The sequence below is a fragment of the Arvicola amphibius genome, chromosome 1 (assembly GCF_903992535.2).
Source record: "Arvicola amphibius chromosome 1, mArvAmp1.2, whole genome shotgun sequence".
In the NCBI taxonomy this organism is placed as follows: domain Eukaryota; kingdom Metazoa; phylum Chordata; class Mammalia; order Rodentia; family Cricetidae; genus Arvicola; species Arvicola amphibius.
The window spans coordinates 183,837,443-183,855,818 of NC_052047.1; the positions used below are offsets into that span (position 1 = coordinate 183,837,443).

Genomic DNA, 18,376 nt, shown 5'->3' on the forward strand with positions numbered 1-18,376 from the left:
ATTGCAAAGAAAATCTGACCAAAACTGCTACAGTTGATGTTCACTGATGATACAATGCTACATATCAGATGGTTAGTTTTGTGGATTTGGCACAACCTAGAATCACCTGGGAAGACACTCCCTATGACAATTAGGACCAGGCTGGCATGTGCATATATATGGGGGACTGTCTTGATTCCGTTAAAAGATGTGCCTAAAAGTGGGCAGCATCCTGTACTGTATAAATATATATTTTTTTAAAAAGTGAGCTGAGTACTCTCAGGAATGTACAAGTTTGTTTTCTCTCTGCTCTTGACTGTAGACATTATGCCTCGCTATTTCGAGTTCCCGCTTTGACTTCTCTATAGGGTGGTGTGTAGTCTGTAATTTTAAGGTGAATAAACCCCTCTAAAGTGGCTTTTTGTAAGGCTAATTTATCACAGCAACAGTGATGAAACCAGGATAAATGTCCCTGCATAACAAAAGGTTCAAAATATTTCTCAAATGTTTTTTCCTCTGAGTTCTATACCCTACATTTATCCCAAATGCCAGACATGGCCAACATGGAAAATTAAACCTTTTGTATCCAACATATCTAATATGTTCCACACCCATAATCATGCAAAACTTACCGACATGCTACTGCTCTGTTCCTCATTTGCTTCACGAATAATAGTACTTAAATGGCCAAGACAGTTCAGATTTTCTTCTATCATTTGTGTTAATGTTTCTCTGATGGATGAAAGAGTAAACTATTTCAAGTTCAGCAAAAAAAAGCACCTGAGTGTTGCCTATATTCTGGTCTTCTAGGTCAAGATGACCACTTTCTGCAACCCAACACCCCAGCAAAGCTGACTGCTGCCATCTTCAGTTTCTTCATCCCTCCCACTCAGACACAACTTCATCTAAGGCACCGCTTCTGCCTACCTACCCTAGTAAGGCCACTGTAATTCTAATTAGGTTTCCTTTTGAGACAGGTGGCACTGGTAACTCCTTACCACTCCCTGAAGAAATAACAGGTTGGGGGAAAGAGCCCCTTGGTACAGACAAACGAAATAGCACTTGTTTTGTTTTGTTTCTGGATGATTTCTTTTTCCTTTTACAAACAGTAAAACACCAGCATGCTCACTTCACACACAAACGAAGTGTGTGTGGGGGTGGGGGTGGGGGATTTCTGGTCTCCAGAAATCCAGGAAAGAGAAAAACTGATTGGAAATCACAGACAGTAGCAATGGAATAAAGCAAGCCAACTGCTAAGAAGAGCAGGAGAAATCAGGAGGCCCTGATTCCAGTTCTCCCCTCATGCTTTCCTCTTCCACATGTCCTGTCATGATCCTTCGCCAACGCGCATCCCTCTTCTCTACACTGCAGGCCATGGTTATAGCCACCGTCAGCTTAGAACTAAACACTGATTCAGTTATTATCCAACAGAGAGGAAATTTCATGGCAACAATTTCCTAATCTTGGTAATTAAGATCAGCTTTCCTTTATCAGAAAATTTATTTTTAAACAAATTACACTGTTGTAGACAACTACACACTCAAATTGGAAGCTACCTACAGAGCTGATATTTGGAATTAGCATCCCTACCAAGCCTAAATGCCTTTAATGAAAACGAAGGGTTAGGATGTGCTAAATTTTACTTCCTTCAGTTCTAATACAGTATTTCCTGAAGTCTACAAGTCACAACCTCTGCTATACTTGTATATGCATTCATAGTGGGCCACATAAATGGTGACCCCAAGATATACACTGGAACTTGCTTTCTTTAAACAATAAAATACCTGATATCAGCTTGCCTTCCTGTCATGTGCTTTTTCTTTCATAAAAGCAGAGTACAGAATATGCAACTGCATGACCTCCTGAGCAGAGATGTAACATGGGTGCACTTCTGCAAAACTAATTACGGGCAGACTTCCAGGAGGTCTCCATTAGCTGTGAGAAAAGCGACAACACACAAGCTAGCAGAGCCCGCAAACGCGCAACAGAGACGGACAGTCATGCAGCATTTAGCAAAAGAGTAGGAACTAAAGACAATGCAGGGCTGCAAATCTGCAAAATGACTTAAAGCATTGAAAATATAAGATTTAAGAAATACTAAGTTATAAAATAAAGTAGGTATTACTACTTTATTAAAAGAACTCAAGTACCAAAAAATGAAAACTGCAAAAATGCCTAATTTCTCATAGAGATAAATGATTAAGAAAGACATATGGTTTGGATAAAGGAAAATAATACACCAATAACAGAAATGGCTTCTAACTTTAATTGAGCTAATAGTTAATTAGTAACACTGAAATTTATTTCCCAAGCATTTTACATACATTGTCCAACTGAATTTTCATATCAATCCTATAAGACAGCCTCATTTTAAAGTGAAAATATATGAACATTAAAAAAATAAATTTAGCACTGTTAAATGCTGAGTTGATCAAAACTGACCCCTGGTCAGAGGCATTACTAACCACCATGCTCTACTGTCTTGCTCCTACCCCACTCTGAAGTATAACTATCTGTTGTTACAAAGTGAACCCACCCATTGCGAGGAGTTACCACACATGTCAGAGGACGGTCGCGTTCTGGTAACATATGGGGAAGCCATGCTGATGCTGGAGGGGTTACTGTGCCTTCTAGACTGGATCCTACAAGAGAGCGGGCAGAACTCTGTGTCTGAAGGAAAAAAAAGAACAACACACACACACATAAATTGCAGGCAAACACCTCTTGATTCATACCATTTTAAAAAAACCATACTCTTAAGACTTATAATCCAATCATTATTTATGTGCACAACTGACTATTTGTAAACAAAACTATCCTCACCACTACTAACTGTGCCATCACTGGCCCTTTTCTTCATTGACTAAAACGAGTGTATGTAACACTTGACTAAAAGTGAATGAGTCTAATTTCTCTAACCCAGTTTTGGTTTGGAGGAAGGGAACAGCTGAACAAGGGTTAACTTATGAACAAGTCAGATGCATTTACTCCAAGAAGAGTTGGGCAAGCAGCCATAGCAATGCAGGGCAGGGAGGACTATAAAAAAGAGGGATTGAACTAGATATGGTGGTTCACACTTATAATCCCAGCACTTGGGAAGCAGGAAAACCGCAGTGAGGTACAGTCCAGCTCCCAGCCTAGAGCCTAGACAAGAGTGAGCTCTTGTCTCTAATGAAACAAACCACACATACCACCAGCACTACCAGGACTGGAAAGGAGAATGAGAATACACAAGTCCTTGCTGTGAAAAAATCTTTGTATACAGTAAATATGTATTACTCTCATTGGTTAATAAAAAGTTGACTGGCCAATAGCTGGACAGGCAGATAATGGGCAGGACTTGCAGACAAAAAAAAAGCATGACGAAGAAGAGAGGAGGAATCATCTCAGGAGTTGAGAGGAGATGCAGAGAGAAAATAAACTTGACGTGTTAAAAAAGGTACCACCATGTGGCAGAGTGTAGATAAGAAATATGGGTTAATTTAAAATATAAGAACTAGTTAGTAACAAGCCTGAGCTATTGGCCAAGCATTTATAATTATTAGTTTCTGTATGGTTATTTGAGAACTAGCTAGTGGGATAGAAAAGTTCACCTACAAGTCCTAACTAGATAATCTCTCAGACACCAAACAAGGAACATGTGCACCCAATGTAAAGTATAAAACACTCAAAGGACATAGCTCAAAGCAACAGAAACTCCTTTGGCATAAAGTAACAGCAATTCAGTATTACATTCACTAATAATTACTTACACAGGCAATTTTAAGGAGGTGCCATATTTCTTTCTGCCTCTTTCCCTGCATAAACATGACAGTATTGTCAGCTTCTTTGATGTTACTGAGGGCAATTTCCACCTTGGGGAGTAGATCAATAATCTTCTGCTTACAGCCCAACAACTTGCTGGAGAGAAGAAGTCAGTGTCAGATACTTGTCACATCCCTCAAGACTGTGCAACATACTCCCAAGCCAGAGGAAAAGGACCACAACGAGCATCATACTATGACTGATCTCAAAAACAATCAATATAGGGCTCAAGAGATGGCTCAGCAGTTAATGGCACTAGCTACTCTACCAGAGGGCCTGGGTTCAATTCAGTGTTCAAATGGCAATTTGAACAATCTGTAGCTCCAGTTCCAGATCAGAAGCCCTCTTCTAACCTCACACACATGGGACAAACATGCAAGCAAAACACTCATGCACATAAAAAAGTAAAAAGTAACGCACATATACTCAGGACCTATAAATGGCTATGTTTTTGAAGACACTGATCCAACTACTATTTACCAGAGAAGAATATTATACTTTAAAAGAAGACAAATACATAGGCATTTAGGAGGAAATAAAGCAATTTTCTACCTCAGGTGACCAAACAGCTCCTTGAGCACACGGTCTTGACTCTGCACAGTGTGCACGATGATCTTCACCATCTCTGTGCTGTCACTGTAGGAGTGATCTACGAAAGACTTCAGTTAGCACCTTTATAACTTCCTTTTGCAGAACACAACAACTTCATTACAAAAAATTCCTTAGAAACTCGTAAAAGCTGCAAGTAGTCTAAAAAACATCTCCATTTGTTATTGGAATGCTGCCCTGAGTGTGATACTGCTATTGCCTTGAGGAGATCTCAGAAGTTGTGATCACCTACAGAAGACTAATGGTCTGTCATGGTGTGGAAAGGGGTTCCTGAGACCTTCCCATAATTTATCCTTCAATCCTCCCCAAAGATTCATAAGCAGCTAATGGCTGCTGTTTAGGGGTGGGGATGCTGGGCGTAGGAAGCCTTATCCCTCTGGAAGGATCTGAAAAAGGTTATCAGTTGCAGAGAGACAGAGAAAAGGGAGAGAGGTTTTCTTCAGAAGTGTAGTCACTGAAGCGTGAACAAGTAGTCCTAATGAAACTCAGATTCACCAAACAAGGCTCGGGTCACATCAGTCTGCCTGTCACTGCTGTCCTATCTAGTGTGAGTAGATTGTTCACATCTCCCCATCAAAAGTTTATAAAACACCATTTAAATTAAAACTTAAATTTAAAAAAACTAAATTATCACTGGGTGTTGGTGGCACACACCTTTAATCCCAGAACTCAGGAGGCAGAGGCAGGCGGATCTCTGTAAATTCGAGGCCAGCCTGGTCTACAAAAGCTAGTTCCAGGACTGGTTCCAAAGCAACACAGAGAAACCCTGTTTCGAAAAACCAAAATATATATAGTCTGAGGAACTGGAGGTATAGTTCAATGATAACTACACAAAAATTAGGTATAGTTGCCAAGAACCCTTGTTGCTCTTCTAGAAGACCAGATTTGCACCCATGTTAAAATGCTGGCTCACAAATGTCTATAACTCCATTTCCAGGAGAATCTGATGCCTTCTTCTGGCCTCTGTGGATACTCCTACACATGTAGCATATACCCATACCCACAGACATAAATATTTTCTAAAAAGTAAACTTATGCATGGTTGTGTCTGTTTAATCTTTAGAGACTTAAGTTGCCCGTGTTTGAGATGAATAGCCTGGTTGATCTTTAATCTGTACTAACCCAAATTCAGACACAGACGCAACCTTTGGTCAAAAGATTAGCTTTCTTACATGACTAACACTGCTTACTTAGAACAGTGGGGCAGTCAGGCTTTCACTGCCTCAACCAGGGTGCTTGGAATTTCATGCTAATCTATCTGTTTACAGCTCACAAAAACTTCATCTGAAAAAAAAGCTGACTTAAACCAAACTGAAAAGCGATCAGTGGACACCCAGAAATTCACCATAAAGCCAACTGGAATCTGGCAGATGTCCTCAAATGGGATGGTTGTTGGTTACACTGAGTTCTATACTTTATAAGTGTATCTCAGTTTTTAAAACTACTAGCATTAGTTATTATATTTCAGATTATGACAATTTAAGTTTAAATGAGCAAAAAAGTGCTGATGTTTCACCCTAGTATTTTCCTGGGAAAGAACCTTGAAAGCAAAAACACTACTACTGCTAATACTTGCAAATAATTGCACAAACTTTCATCATTTAATGTTTTTCTGCATTACTCCTGAAAAGAAAACTATGGAAAGAGTTTCAAAGAGGTTTTGAAAGGCTGTGGGATTGGAGCACAGAGGTGGAGCTAGTGCCTGCCAAGCATATATGGATCCCCAGTACTGCAAGAGAAGGGGAAAAAAAAAAAAACCTCTCCTTTTTAAAAAGCATTCCCAGGGCTAGAGGAATGGCTCAGTAGTTAAGAGCACTAGCTGCTCTTCCAGAGGACCCAGGTTCAATTCTCAGCACCCACAAGGCAGCTTACAACTGTCTGATTCCAGTTCCAGTGAATCTGGCACCTTCATACCACATGCACATAAAATAAAGTTAAATATTAAAAAAAATTTTAAATAATAAAAATCACTCCAGAAACCTCTTCACAGCCCAGCTTCATTCCCAGAATCTGTCTCTTTCTCTGCCTCCCCCATACCTTCACCCAAGCAGATACAAGGCTCCAAAAACACTTTTCTTCAAACAGTAGTCCTTCATAAATTCCACAAACCAAACCCAAGAGGTTTCCCATAAAACTAGCTCTTTTAATGGTAAAGACATCAGAACTTCAGCTTTTGCCAGAAAAGGACAAAGAAAATTAGTTTCCACTGTTTTCAGATTTTACTTCCTGCAGGAAACCACATCTAAACAACCTGACCACCAATAAAGTTAAGTGCCTGTCCGACATGTATTTCCTATTTATGACAATAAACTGAACAAATTCTACTACAACAAAAACCAGCATACGGGGCTGGAGAGATGGCTCAGCAGTTAAGAGAACTGACTGTTCTTCCAGAGCTTCAGAATACCCACATGGTCACCTGCAACCCCAGGTCCTATCCAATGCCCTCTTCTGGCCTCTGTATGAGTGTACTGACATAAATTAAAAATAAAATCTCACAAAAATATTTTTAAACAGTGCTTGAGATCATGCTGTTTTTTTAAAGAAAGTGTAAATAATGTATAAAGTTGTATATGTAGCTATATGTTTATATATTATCAGGTATAAAACTTGAAAAGTTTATATAAGTTATATAAAACATTAAAACACAATATATATTCAGGAGCAGAGATATCCCTTTTATTACTTATGTAATCATTCAAAATAAATATATTTTAACTAAAACAAGTGTTTTGCAGTACACACACACACACACACACACACACACACACACACACTACTTTATTGTTTTCAAAGCATTTCATAAGCACTCTGTCAAATATACTGCCAAAGCTTACTGAGTTAGAAGGCTAGGTTTCAACTTGTTTTGCACAAAAGGGAAAGAGAAACAGGGAGAAGTGTTGGAGATTATTTGGTCAGTAAAAAGCCCAATTTAGAATTCAAAGCTTCTGGTTTCCAACCAACATCCCTTCCAGCAGACAATGCTCTGTATTTGGCAGGCGTTCATATGAATTGTTGCTCAAGGGCATGATTTTTCAAGATAAATTGCTTCTGAAGAGACTATGAGTTTCTTCTCTTATTTCACCCAGAATCCATTGTGTTGAATTCTTTCCAACCTCTCTAACTTAAGCAGTATTTTCCCCTAGCCCTTTTACACATTTTTTGGCTGTTTCTTCCTTTTGTTAGGGGAGGCTATGTATGTATGGAGGCTGGAGGTCACCTTCAGGTATCTTCCTTGACAGCTCTCCACACCTTACTTGTTGAGGTAGGGTACCTCGCTGAACCTGAAGCTTGCTGTTTCACCTATACCGGCTGCTGAGTCACAGGAATCCATCTGTCCCCACATTCCCAGAACTGCTGGGATCACAGTGGGTGCTGCTGTGTGTGGCTTTTCTGTGAGTGCTGGGAGTCTAAATTCAGCTCTTTGTGTTCTTCCTTGTTTCTTTTTCTTTTTTGAGTTTCTTTTTTCTTTATTTTCACTTCACTTTAAAAACTTTTCTACTTTAATATCCTTATTACATTCCCTTTCTAGCCTCTTAAATTCTTCTAAATTTAAAGATAGCAGGGCGGTGGTGGCGCACACCTTTATTCCCAGCACTCAGGAGGCAGAGGCAGGCAGATCTCGGAGTTCAAGGCCAGCCTGGTCTACAAGAGCTAGTTCTAGGACAGGCTCTAGAAACTACAGGGAAACCGTCTCGAAAAACAAAAAACAAAAATTTTAAATAAATAAATAAATAAATAAATTTGCTGGGCGGTGGTGGCGCACGCCTTTAATCCCAGCACTCCGGAGGCAGAGGCAGGCGGATCTCTGTGAGTTCGAGGCCAGCCTGGTCTACAAGAGCTAGTTCCAGGACAGGCTCTAAAAAAGCTGCAGAGAAACCCTGTCTTGAAAAACCAAAAAAAAAAAAAAAAAAAAAGAAAGAAAAAAAATAAATAAATAAATAAATTTAAAGTTATTACAACACAAATGTTGCAATAACAATACCAAAAGCTGATCTTACTCTGAAGTTTAAAAAAAAATTAAAATTCACTTACTTTGTTAAGTTAGGGAGCATTCTAAAATGCCTTTAAATATTGTGATCGAAGTGTCTTACCTGTAGGTCTGTGCTTTAACTGCTTATAGAGATCAATGGCACGCTGTTCCCTATAATAAAAGAGAACAAAAATGTCTCTGTATGTGGAAGTAACAAGTAAATAATACATAACTTGAATAATATTGGGACAAGATTGAGTTTTTAAGCAAATACAGATCATCAATGAATATTTTGCAGAATATTTCACTTAATAATAAGAATACAAGTCCTTAAGCCAGATGGTGGTGGTGCACACCTTTAATCCCAGCAGTTGAGAGGCAGAGGCAGACAGATCTCTGAGTTCAAGACCAGCCTGGTCTACTGAGCGAGTTCCAAGACAGCCAAGGCTACACAGAGAAACCCTGCCTTGAAAAACAAAGACTACAAGTCCTCAAAACATAGAGCTAAAACAAAGCAAAGCAAAACAAAACAAAAACAAAAAAACTGCCTGTGTGTTCTATCTCTTTGTGTGCGTATTCCATGTGAAGTGGTCAGAAGATAAAACTGGGTGTCTGTCCTTGCTGTCTACCTGAGACAGGTCTACCTAGTGTGTGCTACTGCCTGTGCTAAGCCAACTGGCCTGCAAGCTTATGCCTCTGTCTCCCTCTTGCTATAGAAGCACTGGGATTACAGACATGCTACACACCTAGCCTTATAAGTGGGTCCTGGAGATTCAAAACTCACGTCCTCAAGCCTGAGCAGCAAGTGCTTTGCCTTCTCCTTGGTCTCCAGAACATAAAGTTTTTATATACTGTGTATCTGCTCTGGTCTCCCACCACAAATGTAACACCCATGTACCAGAAACATTTAAATGGGAAAAAAAATTATGGCTTCTGATTAGAGAAAAAAAAATCTGAAGTTTCTAATCTAGACACTTAGGAAATTAACCTCAATAGAGGAGTTAAGACATTATACTTTGAACCAAAAGAGTAGTAAATGGGAAATCATTTGTAATTTAAATATACTTAAAAAATACATAAAAAAGACTTTTTTAAATAGTAAAGAACAATCTAGAGAATTATTTTCCAAAACTTACTAATACCAAGAAATAGCTCCCTTTTAAGATATTTTAAGGGCTGGAGAGATGGTTCAGTGGGCAAAGGCACTTGTTACCAAGCCTAACATCCTGAGTTCAATTCCTGGGCCCCATGGTGGAAGGAGAGAACCATCTCATAATTTTGTCCTTTGATCTCTACATGTACACATTGTGATGTGCGCACACACACACCCAAAATAATATTTTAAAAAATCTTATCATAGAAACATATTAGGGGTAAGAAAAACTATGAGCTATACCATGTAGAAGCTTAATCCTGCCAGATATAAGTAGAACAACAACACAAATAATTACAGAATCAAGACCAATAGCACAGATACATTCTTACAGAGATTCCATTAAGTCTCCCTGGCGTCTTCCATAGGGGCTCTTCTGAAGCTCCATTATTTCAGTATGCAAAGACATAATCTGATCCTCAAGGTATCCAATGACACCAACCTAAAATATGATACAAAGAAAATGACTACCATATAAAACAAGGCTCAATGGTCACCAAAGACATGGGAGAGCTGGTCCCAAAGGCATGGGCCTAGAAAAGCTGGCTGTGCCTCACACCCAACAGCCAAGACCAACCAGCTTAGCTACCACCCAGACCCACATCCTGGGCTTTTGGTTGGCCCACTTTAAGAGCTGCCCCATTTATGACCTGCTGGAGTGCGCAAAGGGACTGATTCTGCGCACCATGACTCAGGGCAACAGCAGGACATCAGAGAGGACTTTCAGTGAGGGTCCAGTGATGATGGTGTGCCAGAGGCTTTGAACCAGACCCATGATTCATTGCAATGAACATTTTACTGGTGAGTCTGTGTGGACAAAGGGAGTATACTGCATGACACACTGCAACTCTGGAAGCCACAAGGATAAGAGGTGTTGGAAAGATGGAGGAACAAGGTGGGGTTTTGTTTGTTTAATTTGGGGGTGGGGCTACTGCAGAGGTGAGTGGCAGATATGGATGGACTGAGAGGTGAGCGAGATTGGGGTGCATGATGTGAAATTTCCAAAGAATCAATAAAGAATTAAAAAAAAACACTTAGACTTTAAAGGTAGAGAATGATCTGTTATGCTAATAGAATTGAATATTTCACTACAAAGTAATTTTGTTAAAGCTAATTGTTTGTTTATTTAATGAGATAGCAGTATTATGTAGCCTAGGCTATTCTTGAACCTGTAATTCTTGTCTTGATTTCCTGAGTGCTGGAATTACAGTGTAAAGTACCACACTAGGCTTGTTAAAACTCTTTAAAAAAAAGATAATATTTAGTAATTCTTTGAGAATTATATAGGTACATGTGTAGATGAGAGCGGCGGACTGCATCCCGCCACCCAGCTAGCTTTACCTAAAATAACTACACGGAAACTGTATTCTTTTAAATACCGCCTGGCCCATTAGTTTCAGCCTCTTATTGGCTAACTCTCACATATTGACCAACCCATATTTAGTAATCTATATAGCACCACGAGGGGTGGCTTACCAGGAGAGATATTAACCTGTGTCCATCTCGGAGAGGAGAAGCATGGCGACTGAATATAGCGACTGCCTGAAGTGTCTCCCCAACTCTGCTTCCTTTCTCCCACAATTCTGTTCTGTCTACTCTGCCTACCTAATTTTCTGTCTCTTAAAGGGCCAAGGCAGTTTCTTTATTAATAATGAAAGTAACACATAGATACTTCTCCATCATACATGCAATATATTTTGACCATATTTACTCCCCATTACTTCTAATTCCCCTTTTTTGGTTTTTCAATAACCCACAGGGTCCAATCTGGGCTGTTCATATACTAATGAATGTGAGGCCATACAACAGGGTATGGTCAAACTACTAAGGGCCACCTCTTTAAAAAAAAAAAAAAAAAAAACCGACTCTCCCTCCCCCAGTAACCATAACTGTTAATAGTTCCTCAGCTATGGTGGGGGCTTTTTTATGCTTCTGACAATCTTTCATATAAAAACACCTTATGCCAGGTACAATGGTGCATACCTTTAATCCCAGCACTTAGGAGGCAAAGGCAAGAGCATCTCCATTAGTCAAGCTAGCTTGGCTTACATAGTGAATTTCAGACCAGCTGGGGCTGCATAGTGAGACCCTGTCTAAAATAATAATAATAAATAAAAACATACTAATTCCCGTGTTTCCCTTCTGACTATAGTCAACTAGTACTAGCATTTGCTTTGGTGTCTGGAAAAGCAAAAACAGTGTAAGTGCCATTCACAAGACAAATGGCCACTGCCATTTCTTACATATCAACCCCACAATAACAACTGCCCTATCCACATACTCAGTGTAGTATGAATTGGCACCAAGGAAAGTAACAGACCAGAACCATGGACATATACAGTATAAGGAACAAATCTGCCACCGAGGGAACAATTTGTACCTCTCTCAGGAGACCATAATTATGGAACAACACCAGGTATAAATAGAACTGTCCCATTTAAAATAGATGTGAAGCCATTTTATCTAAACTAGTCATAAAAATAATAGTAATACATTACATTTATTATTGATTTACATTTAATGTTCATAAGCCTATTAGAAAAGACTGCTTCCCCTAATATACATATGTGTGTATGTATATATGTATGTATGTATATATGTAAATTATATATAATATGTATTATATATATTATGGAAACTGGAGTTTGGTGAAGCTAAAGTTTGCCCAAAGCCTTTGGTTTTAAAGCCTGTACATTCTTCTCTCTCTCTCTCTCTCTCTCTCTCTCTCTCTCTATATATATATATATATATATATATATATTAGACATTTGTTTAAATTTCAGGAGTGATAGAATAAATATTCTTTTCTTTTCTTGTTTTGTTTTTCAAGACAGGGTTTCTCTATGTAGCTTTGGAGCTTGTCCTGGAATTCACTCTGTAGACTAGGCTGTCCTCAAACTCAAAGAGATCTGCCTCCCTCTGCCTCCCAAGTGCTGGGATTAAGATGTGTGCCACCACCACCTGGCATGATAAATATTCTTTATATGCAAAAATCAAAGATAATTTCTAATGGAGACATTAAATGCACAGAGTGAGTTCAATGATCTTACCTCAGCATAGTGAATGGCCTTTTCTTCCATTTCTTTCCATGCTTTCAGCATTTTTTCTGAAGCTAAAAAACGAAAGAAAAAATCAAGTCTAAATTGGTTTCCTCTGAAGTAATCATGTCTTATAAACATTAGCCTGGTTACTTTCTTGCTGTACCAACATCAAAGATCATAATGGGTAGAAGTGTGTCTCTCAAATGAATGTGCTGTACTTCTAAGCCCTAATGCCTTAAAAGGTGACCTCGCTGGAAATACAGCAATTTATAGTTAATCACCTATGTATGTTCTCACACTGAACTAGGCTAGGCCCTTACCACAGTGTGACACTTCTCTGGTGTTCTTAGAGAGAACAGACTCAGGGGAGAGGTGCACACAGAAACACAAAAGGAGAACACCATGTGATAAGTAAAAGAACACCAAGCATGGCTGGTAATCCTAAAAGTTAGAAAGGAATCTTTCAGGTTTCAAGGGAATCATGGCTTTGCCAGCACCTTGATTTTGGATTTTAGCCTTAAAAATTCTTCACATCTGGGCTGGAGAGATGGCTCAGAGGTTAAGAGCACTGGCTGCTCTTCCAGAGGACCAGAGTTCAATTCCCAGAAACTACCTGGTGGCTCACAACCATCTGTAATGATTTCTGGTGCCTTCTTCTGGCCTGCAGGCATACATATAGACAGAACACTGTATATATAATAAACAAATAAATCTTTAGGGCTAGAGAGATGGCTCAGAGGTTAAAAAAATTCTTTACATCTATGCTGTTTGAAGCCACAGAGTTGTGGAAGTTCTAGGAGAGTAGAAGTTCAACACAAGAAACAGATCAGTAGTAGACTTGCTTAGCACACACATAGCTCTGAGTTTGGCTGCATGTGATTGTGCACACATTTACTTCCAGTACTTGAGATGAATAAGCAGACAAATCTCTGGAAGTTCAAGGCCAGCCTGGTCAACATAGTGATCATGTTCAAGACCAGTCAGGGCTACATAATGAGACTTTGTATCAAAAACAAAAAGCAAACCTACAACACAAGGGTCAGGGTTCATCCCCAGTGGTGTAAAAATAAACAAAAACTATAAAAATAGCAGGGGTGGTGGTAGCACATGCCTTTAATCCCAGCACTGGGGAGGCAGAGATGGGCGAATCTCTGTGAGTGCGAGGCCAGCCTGGTCTACAAGAGCTAGTTCCAGGCCAGGCTCCAAAGCTAAAAAGAAACCCTGTCTCGAAAAAAACAAAAAAACAAAAAACAACCAAAAAAAATTAAAAGAAAAGATTCTCCCCTCTATTCCAAGTGTTCTCACTAATTCAATTGTTAGAAGACATATTCTCTATTCGCACTTAAGTAAGACAGTCTACATATACATACTTTTCCCCACAACTTACTATCATTGTGGGATTTAAATGAGAAAGGCCCCTATAGGCTCTTATAGTTGAATGCTTGGTTCCCAGCAGGGACTGTTTAGGAAGGATTAGTAGATATGGCCTTTTGGGAAGAATTGTCAGTGGGAGTCACTTAGACTATGTTTCAAATGTCCATGCAAGGTCCAGACTTGCTCTCTCTCTACCTCCTGCTTACAGATCAAATGTAAGCACTCAGCTACTGCTCTGCCTGCCTGCCTGCCAGTCACCATGCTTCCCACTATGATGGTCATGGATTCACCCTTTGAAACTGTAAACAAGCACCAAATTAAATGGTTTTTTTTATAAGTTGTCTTCTTCAAGGTGTCTCTCTACAGCAATAAAAAAGTAACTAAGACAGTCAGTGTCAAATATTACACTGATATTTTAATATTAGCACACATAGATCTATCTCACTGTGTTGACAACTGCACAGTATGCCTGACTAGTCAAAGATACGTTAGTCAAATAATTGTTTGTCACTGACCAGAATGCCTATAATATGCAAATATAAAAATAGCACTAGAGAGTAAACATATTCATAAACTGGACACTCTAATCACTTATTCTGAGGTATCCACACCTTTTCAAGTACATATATAAACAGTATCTACTTCTTTAAAAAGATGTTTCATGAAGCACACAATTATTTGAATTTTAACTCTTCACAAATCCTTAACACATCCGAAGGGAGATAAGTTTGGAGTCAGGAGACTATGTACAATTAAAAAAAAAAAAAAAAAAAAAAAAAAAACAGTAGCTAGAACTCCACAGCACATGGATTAGAAAAAAAAAAAACCATAATCCTGGAATTGTCTATGTTTTTTTACAAAAAGACAAATAATTAAGACCCCTCTGGCTGTGTTATTCCATTTCAGTTGTTACAATGCAAGAACAAAATAAAAAAACAAAACAAATATTGCGAGGTGGTAAATAAACAATGGAAATTTATTTCTCATAGTTTTGAAATCTGAGAAATCCAAAATCAAGTTCTGGTTCATAGATGGCTGCCATATGTGTCCCCGTATGGCAGAAAGGGTGAGGGACTCTCACCCAGGCCTCTAGTTAGGTTCATCATGACTTAATCATTTCCCAAGGGTCTTACCACTATCTTAAGGATCAGAATTTCAACATACAAACTGGGAGGAAACACACATTTCAGTACGTACTGGCTAAGAAATCATCAGTATAGACTCTATGCATTTTTAAAGTAAGACTTGAAATTCACAGTCTTAAGTCACATCTATTATTTAGTTTTTCTAGAGTTAAGTAATTTTATTATAATTATGAAATAGCTGATCAACTAAGGGATTAAAAGAGCTAATCCTCAAAACAAAAACAGTTTGACAATTTAAGTTATCCTGTGTATTATTCTGGTATGAATTTAAATTACTGGCTATGGGTCAACAAGATAAACTAGACATTCCTTACAAATACATTATAGCCAGACACTTACATATCCCATAAGTCATCTGTTCACTATATCTCTCCAAGTCAAGGTGAATGCTTTTGTGAAAAAACTCCAATTTAGCTTTGAGTTGTTGTGATGCTGAGATCAAAGTATTCTTCATTTTTGTCAAGTTAGCATTATATCTAAGAAGACTTAACCTAAGCCATAGCAAAACAAAACAAAATATCAACATTCAGAAACATTGAATGGCAATTTGCAAACATACAGTATCCAAACTCCAAAACCTAAGTTTTTACTATAAAATCATGAGAAACAGTTGACCTACTTCCTGCCTGTGTAAATAATCTTCTACTAAGGTCACTCAGGAATGACTATTTTTCAAGTCATGATGGCTGAAATAATTTTAGACTATTAATAAGAAATCTGTAAGTCTGGTCAGAACACTGCATTTCATTGAGTCAGGGTGATGGCCAAGTAGATCAAATGCTTGCCTTGCACGCATGAGGACCTCAGTATGGTACATGGCAGTGTATGCTTGTCACACCAGTGCTCGGAGGCATGGGGAAACAGGCAGATCCTAGGAGCTCATGGGCCATTAGGTTTAGCTAAAATAGTGAGTTTCAGGTTTAATAAGAGATCATACCTCAAAAATTAGGTGGGAAAACAATAAGGGAAAGATAGCCAACATCAACCTCTGGCTTCCACCTGTGCATCCATTCACACGCACATAAACACAGTATTAAAAAGTACTACATTTCAAAAAATGTTCTGTGTTTAGCCTTGTACACCCTGATGGATCTTTGGCCTGGAGAGGGAGGGAGTGGGGGTATGGGTGGAGGGGAGGGGAGGGAAGGGGCAAGAGGAGGGGAGGAGATGGAAATTTTTAATAAAAAATGAGGAAAAAAAACCAAAACCAAAACAAAACTAGAACCCACTTACATTGCTGCTCTTTGTCCCTGAAAAAGCCTGCTGTAGTCTTCTTTTAGCCCAGATACATAGTGCACTGCTTCAGCCCATACTTTACGCAGCTGTATAATTGGAAGCTGTATCTTGCTGTCTTGAACTGTAAGCAAAATGGTAATAAGGGAGATAAGCTACTTTCAAAGACATTTGTCTTCTTTTCCAAATACTGTTCCCATAGATGTTAAAAAGAACCTATTGCCTGGCTGTAGCTATAAGGGTTTTATATATGAATGATATAACCACTTCTCTTAAAGAGCTTGACATTACTCCTGCATGTTTTCTTTTAAACTTGCTTCTTTCTAGTTGAGAATACTCCTTTTTCTCTGCTAATCCCCAAATCCTTTACTTCTTTCAAGTTTTGGATCAAGTTCCATCTCCTCTGTAGTTCACCAGTCTTTTCTGTTTCTGAAAAGTATCTATGCTCAGCTTCATGAAATTTACAGGATAAGTTGTGTGTAAATATCTGAACACATATAATGAAGGAACAATTAATAAGTGGGTTTAATTTATAAGTGGGCTTTTATTCGCCTATCTGTAGAGTCCTTCCTGAGGACTCTCCCAAGTGAAGGATCCAATGGTAATTTAAAATCTACCTTTACATCTTCCAGACTTCATTAAATCCATTTTCACCACACAGAAACCACTAAAACATCATATTTACTAATCATATAATTTCAATGTTAAAGTTCAGCCGCTAACTGAACTCTACTTACCAATATAATTTACACAATCAGATAAACTTCTGGATGCAAATGGTCCTTCATATACAGTCTTACTTTTATCAAACAAATAAACCATGTAGCTATCACAGCCTCTCTGAAAAAAGAAGCAAACTTCAACGATTCTGAAAATGCGAGATTTTAGAAATACTTGAGTGCCAGACTTCCTTCTCTGAAATGCAATGAACAATGTCAATTGCATTCACATATAACTTACAGATGTGGGGCCTAACAGTTAGTAAAAAGATATATGGGGCCACAGCAGGTGTGCAAAGGGGGTAATGGGGTTCATGTGACAGGAAGCAGTAGAGAGAACTGTTTGGGGAGAGGAAGACCAACAAAAGAAGGGCAAGATGGACGAGGGAGGAATAAGAGAAACTATGGTGAATATACATGCATAAAAATGCCATAACAAAACCCATTATTTTGTCTGCTAACTTAAAAGGTTAGGAAAAGCAGAAAATAATAAAGTTTTTCTAGTGTTAGCAATTAAAAGCCAAAAGAACTAATACAAAAGGTTGTATCAGTAAATTACTCCTTAGTAATCAAAAGGAAAAGACGATGTACCAGAGTATAGGGTAGGGTGAGTGATGTGGGATTGCCCTCTGAATGCTGTGAAGACCTTTGGTTAATAAAGAAATCTGCCTTGGCATGTGATAGGGTAGAGTAGAGCTAGATGGAGAAAACTAAACTGAATGCTGGGAGAAAGAAAGCAGAGTCAAGTGAGAAAACACCAGAGACAGACACTGGGGATGGAACTTTACCTGGTAAGCCACAGGCATGTGATGATACACAGATTAATGGAGATGGACCAATTTAAGTTGTAAGAGATAGCCAGAAACACACTTAAGCTATTGGCCAAACAGTATTGCAAGTAATATAGGTTCTGTGTGATTATTTCGAATCTGAGTTGCTGGGCGGTCAGGAAATGAACTAGCAGCCTACTACAACAGGTGAGTGGCCAGCCTGGGCTTCTCAACAGGCCCAACAGAAATAAAACAAAGTGCTTAAACACCCTTGTATACTGGTAACACTCAAACATAGTGCTAGAATCAGGAAGACAGTTCATCATAAGACATTTGTTATACAAGCAAGGAGACTCAAGTACAATCTCCAGAATCCACATTTTAAAAAAACAGTTCTCATGACTCTACCCACTTAGCCTAATCAATAAGTTCCTGGCCCATGAGATAGCCTGTCTCAAAATAAAAAAGATGACTGATATTGAGGAATAGTGACTGAGGTCACTTTGGCCTCCATAGGCACATATGCACATATGTACATGTACACCCTTATAAACATATGCACCCACACAAACACAT

General features: G+C 38.7%; 1 protein-coding gene across 2 annotated transcripts in view; it reads right to left on the minus strand.

Annotated features, from left to right (window-relative positions):
• Chuk (component of inhibitor of nuclear factor kappa B kinase complex) overlaps positions 1-18,376 on the minus strand; it is a 37,645-nt gene that overhangs the window by 789 nt on the left and 18,480 nt on the right. The window contains exons 11-20 of one of the 2 annotated variants that reach the window (XM_038332913.2): positions 17,049-17,151; positions 16,312-16,435; positions 15,418-15,569; positions 12,569-12,630; positions 9,851-9,960; positions 8,487-8,536; positions 4,336-4,432; positions 3,732-3,879; positions 2,533-2,649; positions 612-711 (exon numbers count right to left, since the gene is read on the minus strand). In XM_038332913.2, coding sequence (XP_038188841.1) covers positions 643-711; positions 2,533-2,649; positions 3,732-3,879; positions 4,336-4,432; positions 8,487-8,536; positions 9,851-9,960; positions 12,569-12,630; positions 15,418-15,569; positions 16,312-16,435; positions 17,049-17,151 — 1,032 coding nt within the window. In that variant the 3' untranslated portion in view covers positions 612-642. Of the gene's footprint in view, positions 1-611; positions 712-2,515; positions 2,650-3,731; positions 3,880-4,335; positions 4,433-8,486; positions 8,537-9,850; positions 9,961-12,568; positions 12,631-15,417; positions 15,570-16,311; positions 16,436-17,048; positions 17,152-18,376 lie in introns of both variants that reach the window. The other variant, XM_038332906.1, reaches the window with a different exon arrangement.